The following is a 10,000-nucleotide window of genomic DNA, read 5'->3' as shown; positions in this document are numbered from 1 at the left end:
GGAGACGGGAGGAAGGAGGTAGAGGGGGTGAGGTGGGGGACAGTCCAAGGTGGAACTTTGATGATGCTAAATTTGGCAAAAGGAGGAGAATGGATGTGTGTGTGGGGGGACTTGCTGAATAGGCTGTGGTTCCAGTTTCATGGGTCTGAGTTAAACAGCAGAAGAATGAGGAAGGACAGAGAGATGAAGAGAGGACAGAGAGATGAAGAGAGGACAGAGAGATGAAGAGAGGACAGAGAGATGAAGAGAGGACAGAGAGATGAAGAGAGGACAGAGAGATGAAGAGAGGACAGAGAGATGAAGAGAGGACAGAGAGATGAAGAGAGGACAGAGAGATGAAGAGAGGACAGAGAGATGAAGAGAGGACAGAGAGATGGTACCGGACTCATTATCAAAACACCCTTTTCTTGGTCCACTTGAAATATGTTTGAGTCTTCTGTGGGTTCGCCCCCAAACTACCTTCTTATAGACTGTGTGTGTGTGTATTAGGTTAAATGCGGTGTAATGGGCTTCTAAATGATGCAGATGTGACTGTGTTGAATAGCATGTGGTCCCAGAGAGAGTCAGTAATAGAAGAGAGAGAGAGAGAGGAAGGAAGGAGAGATTCAAATGTGAATGCAAGATATTGCTTTGACAAGGACACCCAGGCACCAAGCATCGTCCTCGTCCTCCCACCACCAACCACCCCTTAACCCTACAGCTGTCATACCTCAAAGTCGTTGGCCTTGTTGTAGTGCATGTTGAGGGCTCGGTAGAGCTCAGACTCCCTGCCCACAGACAGGTCCTCGTTGGTGGTCACTCCTTCGTTGATGGCCTGCCGGGCAAACTTCTCCATCTGGATGTAATAGAACTCTCTGAAGTTACTGAACCACTTGATGAGCTGAGACGTGATGCAGCGGTTAAACTGGAGAGAGAGAGAGAGAGAGAGAGAGAGAGAGGGAGAGAGAGACAGAGAGAGAGGGAGAGAGAGACAGAGAGAGAGGGAAAGAGAGCGGGAGAGAGAAGGAGAGAGAGGGAGAAGGAGAGAGAGAGAGAGAGGGAGAGAGAGACAGAGAGAGAGGGAAAGAGAGTGGGAGAGAGAGAGAGAGAGAGGGAAAGAGAGCGGGAGAGAGAAGGAGAGAGAGGGAGAGAGAGAGAGAGAGAGAGAGAGAGAGAGAGAGAGAGAGAGAGAGAGGAGAGAGGGAAGAGAAGGAGAGAGAGGGAGAGAGAGAGAGAGAGAGAGAGAGAGAAAAAGTGAGCGGTAGAGAGAGGGAGAAAGAGAGAGAGAGACAGATGGAGGGAGAGGGAGAGAGGGAAAGACAGAGAGAGAGAGAGAGAGAGAGGGAAAGAGAGCGGGAGAGAGAGGGAGAAAGAGAGACAGAGAGAGAAACAGAGAGAGAGTAATATTGATCATTATTAATTATTATGATTCCATTCCTTGTTCTTGGTCTGTCAGAGAATACATATACATTTTATTCAGTAATATTCAGTAATATTCAGTAATATTAAACTACTGTCTGTTTAAAACATGTTTATACCACAGCATTTTTAAATACTAATTTCTGATTGGTTACAAGGGCATTCTAGAATAGACAATAAAACAAGAGAACAGAACAGTTGGAAAAGAAAATGTAATCATGATGCAATATGCAGCTTCATATGGAGACTGTACTGGCTACCAAGTTACAGGAAGATAAACCTACAACTACACATGGAGACTGTACTGGCTACAAAGTTACAGGAAGATAAACCAACAACTACACATGGAGACTGTACTGGCTACAAAGTTACAGGAAGATAAACCTACAACTACACATGGAGACTGTACTGGCTACAAAGTTACAGGAAGATAAACCTACAACTACACATGGAGACTGTACTGGCTACAAAGTTACAGGAAGATAAACCTACAACTACACATGGAGACTGTACTGGCTACAAAGTTACAGAAAGATAAACCAACAACTACACATGGAGACTGTACTGGCTACAAAGTTACAGAAAGATAAACCAACAACTACACATGGAGACTGTACTGGCTACAGAGTTACAGGAAGATAAACCAACAACTACACATGGAGACTATACTGGCTACAAAGTTACAGGAAGATAAAGCTACATCTACACATGGAGACTGTACTGGCTACATGAATGAAAAAAATAACTTGATTTAAAAAATATGTGTTGCGTGCGTATGTATTCACCCCCTTTGCTATGAAACCCCTAAATAAGATCTGGTGCAACGAATTACCTTCAGAAGTCACATAATTAATTAAATAAAGTCCACCTGTGTGCAATCTAAGTGTCACATGATAAGTCACATGATCTCAGTATATATACTCCTGTTCTGAAAGGCCCCAGAGTCTGCAACACCACTAAGCAAGGGGCACCATGAACACCAAGGAGCTCTCCAAACAGGTCAGGGACAAAGTTGTGGAGAAGTACAGATCAGGGTTGGGTTATTAAAAGTATTCTGAAACTTTGAACATCCCACAGAGCACCATTAAATCCATTACTTAAAAAATGGAAAGAAAATGGCACCACAACAAACCTGCCAAGAGAGGGCTGCCCACCAAAACTCACGGACCAGGCAAGGAGGACATTAATCAGAGAGGCAACAAGGAGACCAAAGATAACCCTGAAGGAGCTGCAAAGCTCCACAGCGGAGATTGGAGTATCTGTCCATAGGACTACTTTAAGCCGTACACTCCACGGAGCTGGGCTTTACGGAAGAGTGGCCAGAAAAAAGCAATTGCTTAAATAAAAAAATAAGCAAACTCATATGGTGTTCGCCAAAAGGCATGTGGGAGAAAGTTCCCAAACATATGGAAGAAGGTACTCTGGTCAGATGAGACTAAAATTGAGCTTTTTCTTCATCAAAGAAGACACTATGTCTTGCAATTAAACCCAACACCTCTCATCGCCCTGAGAACACCATCTCCACACTGAAGCATGGTGGTGGCAGCATCATGCTGTGGGGATGTTTTTCATCGGTAGGGACTGGGAAACTGGTCAGAATTGAAGGAATGTTGGATGGCGCTAAATACAGGGAAATTCTTGAGGGAAACCTGTTTCAGTCTTCCAGAGATTTGAGACTGGGACAGAGGTTCACCTTCCAGCAGCACAATAACACTAAGCATACTGCTAAAGCAATACTCTGGTTTAAGGGGAAACATTTAAATGTCTTGGAATGACCTAGTCAAAGCCCAGACCTCAATCCAATTGAGAATATGTGCTATGACTTAAATATTGCTGTGCACTGAAGGAACCCATCCAACTTGAAGGAGCTGGAGCAGTTTTGCCTTGAAGAATTGGCAACAATCCCAGGTGGCTAGATGTGCCAAGCTTATAGAGACATACCACAAGAGACCTGCAGCTGTAATTGCTGGAAAAGGTGGCTCTAAAACGTGTTGATTTTGGGGGGTGAATAGTTATGCATGCTCAAGTTTTCAGTTTTTTTTGTTGTCTTACTTCTAGTTTGTTTCACAAGAAAAAATATGTTGTATCTTCAAAGTGGCATGTTGTATAAATCAAATGAAACCGTGCTTCTACATCTGCATTGCTTGCTGTTTGGGGTTTTAAGCTGGGTTTCTGTACAGCACTTTGAGATATCAGCTGATGTACGAAGGGCTATATAAATAAATTTGATTTGATATGAAACAAACCCCCCCAAAAAATATTTTATTTCCAGGTTGAAAGGCAACAAAATAGGAACAATGCCAAGGAGGGTGAATACTTCCTGTAGATCAACACAACAGTATTTATACCGGTAAATGTGTGCTTTAATAATTTTGCACGCCCAATTTTTCAGTTTTTGATTTGTTAAAAAAGTTTGAAATATCCAATAAATTGTCGTTCCACTTCATAATTGTGTCCCACTTGTTGTTGATTCTTCACAAAAAAATACAGTTTTATATCTTTATGTTTGAAGCCTGAAATGTGGCAAAAGGTCGCAAAGTTCAAGGGGGCCGAATACTTTCGCAAGGCACTGTATTATATTACATAGTATATTATATAACATATTATATTATATTACATGTTATATTACATATTATATTACATATTATATTAAATTACATAGTATATTATATTACATATTATATTACATATTACATTACATATTATATTACATAGTATATTATATTACACATTATATTACATAGTATATTATATTACATATTATATTACATAGTATATTATATTACATAGTATATTATATTACATATTATATTACATAGTATATTATATTACACATTATATTACATAGTATATTATATTACATATTATATTACATAGTATATTATATTACATATTATATTACATAGTATATTATATTACATAGTATATTATATTACATAGTATATTATATTACATATTATATTACATATTATATTACATAGTATATTATATTACATATTATATTATATTAGATGTTATATTACATAGTATATTATATTACATATTATATTACATAGTATATTATATTACATATTATATTACATAGTATATTATATTACATATTATATTACATAGTATATTATATTACATAGTATATTATATTACATAGTATATTATATTACATATTATATTACATAGTATATTATATTACATATTATATTACATAGTATATTATATTACATAGTATATTATATTACATAGTATATTACATAGTATATTATATTACATAGTATATTATATTACATAGTATATTATATTACATAGTATATTATATTACATATTATATTACATAGTATATTATATTACATAGTATATTATATTACATATTATATTACATAGTATATTATATTACATATTATATTACATAGTATATTATATTACATAGTATATTATATTACATATTATATTATATTGCATATTATATTATATTGCATAGTATATTATATTACATAGTATATTATATTACATAGTATATTATATTACATAGTATATTATATTACATAGTATATTATATTGCATATTATATTACATAGTATATTATATTACATAGTATATTATATTGCATATTATATTACATAGTATATTATATTACATATTATATTACATAGTATATTATATTGCATATTATATTACATAGTATATTATATTACATATTATATTACATAGTATATTATATTACATATTATATTACATAGTATATTATATTACATATTATATTACATAGTATATTATATTACATAGTATATTATATTACATAGTATATTATATTACCTATTATATTACATAGTATATTATATTACATAGTATATTATATTACATAGTATATTATATTGCATGTTATATTACATATTATATTATATTACATATTATATTACTTATTATATTACATAGTATATTACATATTATATTATATTACATGTTATATTATATTATATTACCTATTATATTATATTACATATTATATTACATATATTATATTACATATTATATTATATCACCCATTATATTATATTATATTACCTATTATATTATATTACATATTAAATTATATTACATGTTATATTATGGGGCGGCAGGTAGCCTAGTGGTTAGAGCGTCGGACTAGCAACCGGAAGGTTGCGAGTTCAAATCCCTGACCTGACAAGGTACAAATCTGTCGTTCTGCCCCTGAACAGGCAGTTAACCCACTGTTCCCAGGCCGTCATTGAAAATAAGAATTTGTTCTTAACTGACTTGCCTGGATAAATAAAGGAAAAAAATTACATATAGTATTACCCATTATATTATATTACATAGTATATTATATTACATATTATATTATATCACCCATTCTATTATATTATATTACCTATTATATTATATTACCTATTATATTATATAGTATATTATATTACATAGTATATTATATTACATATTATATTAGATGTTATGTTATATTACATAGTATATTATATTACATATTATATTATATTACATATTATATTACATATTATATTACATAGTATATTATATTACATATTATATTAGATGTTATGTTATATTACATAGTATATTATATTACATATTATATTACATATTATATTACATAGTATATTATATTACATATTATATTATACTAGATGTTATATTATACTAGATGTTATATTATATTACACTTTACATGTTACATATTCTCTTTAGTAATACTACATAACATTGTCTGTGTGATGTCCCTGCTCTTACTACACCACAGGGAGGTGTGTGTGTGTGTGTGTGGGGTGGGGGTGTTTAGTGGAGGGGAAAAACAGCTTTGACATGGAGATTAGAACAGGCATTGTTACAAGACATTGTCTCATAGGAACAAGGGAGAGTGGGGGAACAAGGCAATGGGAGGGGGGAGGAGAGGAGGGAGAGGGAGGGAGAGGGAAAGAGCAACCGAGGCATTTTTCAGCGATGGTCAGAGGGTGACAACATGAAGAATAAGTGGGCATGTTTTAGCGGTGTGTGTGTGTGTGTGTGTGTGTGTGTGTGTGTGTGTGTGTGTGTGTGTGTGTGTGTGTGTGTGTGTGTGTGTGTGTGTGTGTGTGTGAAGGGTGCAACGGAGAGCTTTAGAGAGGCTTCGTGTCAGGTTGGAAAGAAAGAGAGACGGACAAAAGAGCAACGCAACAATTCAGCAATTAACACTCACACACACTAAACACACACACACACACACACACAATGGGCATATGGTCAAACACACTCATACATCGAAGCATGCACACACCCACACACACACACACACACACACACACACAATGGGCATATGGTCAAACACACTCATACATCGAAGCATGCACACACCCACACACACACACACACACACACACACACACACACACACACACACACACACACACACACACACACACAATGGGCATATGGTCAAACACACTCATACATCGAAGCATGCACACACCCACACACACACACACACACACACACACATACATCGAAGCATGCACACACATGTTGAGCAGACTAAGACTGTATTGTTGACTGAAAGCATTGCATTGCTCTATACCTAAATATAATCACAATATATCTGAATAAATGTGTATTTATTTCATCAATAAATATTTTTTTATTTTCTTGTTATGCAAACGTTACTTGTCCTTTTTGTAATGTTGCAGTAACGTTGTAGTGATGTTGTATTGACGTTGTAGTGATGTTGTAGTTAACGTTGTAGTGACGTTGTAGTTGTAGTGACGTTGTAGTGATGTTGTGGTGATGTTGTAGTTAACGTTGTAGTGACGTTGTAGTTGTAGTGACGTTGTAGTGACGTTGTATTGACGTTGTAGTGATGTTGTAGTGATGTTGTAGTTAACGCTGTAGTGACGTTGTAGTTGTAGTGATGTTGCAGTAACGTTGTAGTGATGTTGTAGTAACGTTGTAGTGATGTTGTAGTGATGTTTTAGTTAACGTTGTAGTGACGTTGTAGTTGTTGTAGTGACGTTGTAGTGATGTTGCGGAAACGTTGTAGTGACGTTGTAGTAACGTTGTAGTGATGTTTTAGTTAACGTTGTAGTTGTTGTAGTGACGTTGTAGTGACATTGTAGTAACATTGTGGTTAATGTTGTAGTGACGTAGTAACACTGTTGTGACGTTGTAGTAAATGCTGTAGTGACGTTGTAGTGATCTTATAGTAACGTTATATTGATGTTGTAGTGACAGACACTAGCAGGCCCTGACTTCCAGAAGCCTTTCCCACGGGACGGATACGACACACAGAGAAACAAATGACATTCCCAAACACACACACACACAAGCATGCTGAAAACACACACAAACACACATACCAAACTAACCCCCACTAACCGCCGCTAACGCCCGCTAACCCCCTGCAGAAAACACACATACCAAACTAACCCCCACTAACCCCCACTAACCTATTACTCCACGATCAGCACAAACAAAAAAGACAGACAGATATAGAGACAGACAGATATAGAGACAGATAGAGACAGACAGATATAGAGACAGACAGATATAGAGAGAGACAGATATAGAGACAGACAGAGAGAGAGACAGATATAGAGACAGACAGATATAGAGACAGATATAGAGACAGACAGATATAGAGATAGATATAGAGACATACAGATATAGAGAGAGACAGATATAGAGACAGACAGATATAGAGACAGACAGATATAGAGACAGACAGATATAGAGACAGACAGATATAGAGACAGACAGATATAGAGATATATATATCCCATTTAGCAGACGCTTTTGTCCAAAGCGACTTACAAGTCGGCTGGGGCCACTACTTTTACATATGGGTGGCCCCAGCGGGAATCGAACCCACGACGCTTGGCGTTGCAAGCGCCATGCTCTACCGACTGAGCCACACAGAACTGGGCATAGATATAGAGACAGACATATATAGAGACAGATATAGAGACAGACAGATATAGAGATAGATATAGAGACAGACAGATATAGAGACAGATATAGAGATAGATATAGAGACAGATATAGAGACAGACAGATATAGAGACAGATATAGAGATAGATATAGAGATTGATATAGAGACAGATATAGAGACAGACAGAAATAGAGACAGATATAGAGACAGACAGATATAGAGATATATATAGAGACAGACAGATAAAGAGACAGACAGATATACAGACAGATACAGAGACAGACAGATATAGAGACAGACAGATAAATAGACAGGCAGATATAGAGACAGACAGATATAGAGACAGATATAGAGACAGACAGATATACAGACAGATATAGAGACAGACAGATATAGAGAGAGACAGATATAGAGACAGGCAGATATAGAGACAGACAGATATAGAGACAGACAGATATAGAGACAGACAGATATAGAGACAGATAGATATAGAGACAGATAGATATAGAGACAGACAGATATAGAGACAGACAGATATAGAGACAGACAGATATAGAGACAGACAGATATAGAGACAGATAGATATAGAGACAGACAGATATAGAGATAGATATAGAGACAGACAGATATAGAGACAGATATAGAGACAGACAGATATAGAGACAGATATAGAGATAGATATAGAGACAGATATAGAGACAGATATAGAGACAGATATAGAGATAGATATAGAGATTGATATAGAGACAGATATAGAGACAGACAGAAATAGAGACAGACAGATATAGAGACAGATATAGAGACAGACAGATATAGAGATATATATAGAGACAGACAGATAAAGAGACAGGCAGATATAGAGACAGACAGATATAGAGACAGATATAGAGACAGACAGATATAGAGACAGATATAGAGATAGATATAGAGACAGATATAGAGACAGATATAGAGACAGACAGATATAGAGACAGATATAGAGATAGATATAGAGATTGATATAGAGACAGATATAGAGACAGACAGAAATAGAGACAGACAGATATAGAGACAGATATAGAGACAGACAGATATAGAGATATATATAGAGACAGACAGATAAAGAGACAGGCAGATATAGAGACAGACAGATATAGAGACAGATATAGAGACAGACAGAAATAGAGACAGACAGATAAAGAGACAGACAGATATACAGACAGATACAGAGACAGACAGATATAGAGACAGACAGATAAAGAGACAGACAGATATAGAGACAGACAGATATAGATACAGACAGATGTAGAGACAGACAGATATAGAGATAGATATAGAGACAGACAGATAAAGAGACAGACAGATATAGAGACAGACAGATAAAGAGACAGGCAGATATAGAGACAGACAGATATAGAGATAGATATAGAGACAGACAGATATAGAGACAGACAGATATAGAGACAGATATAGAGACAGGCAGATATAGAGACAGACAGATATAGAGATAGATATAGAGACAGACAGATATAGAGACAGACAGATATAGAGACAGACAGATATAGAGACAGATAGATATAGAGACAGACAGATATAGAGACAGATATAGAGACAGACAGATAAAGAGACAGACAGATATAGAGACAGACAGATATAGAGACAGATATAGAGACAGACAGATATAGAGACAGACA

General features: G+C 35.7%; 1 protein-coding gene across 2 annotated transcripts in view; it reads right to left on the bottom strand.

Annotated features, from left to right (window-relative positions):
• Positions 1-593: 593 nt before the first annotated feature.
• Positions 594-10,000, bottom strand: part of LOC135532636 (prospero homeobox protein 1-like) — a 55,452-nt gene continuing 46,045 nt past the window's right edge. For both annotated transcript variants that reach the window (XM_064960102.1, XM_064960101.1), the window contains exon 6: positions 594-904. In XM_064960102.1, coding sequence (XP_064816174.1) covers positions 704-904 — 201 coding nt within the window. In that variant the 3' untranslated portion in view covers positions 594-703. The remainder of the gene's footprint in view (positions 905-10,000) is intronic.

This window comes from Oncorhynchus masou, unplaced genomic scaffold, assembly GCF_036934945.1.
Source record: "Oncorhynchus masou masou isolate Uvic2021 unplaced genomic scaffold, UVic_Omas_1.1 unplaced_scaffold_1957, whole genome shotgun sequence".
NCBI classification, from domain to species: Eukaryota; Metazoa; Chordata; class Actinopteri; order Salmoniformes; family Salmonidae; genus Oncorhynchus; species Oncorhynchus masou.
This window is presented reverse-complemented; position numbering and strand designations above follow the sequence as displayed.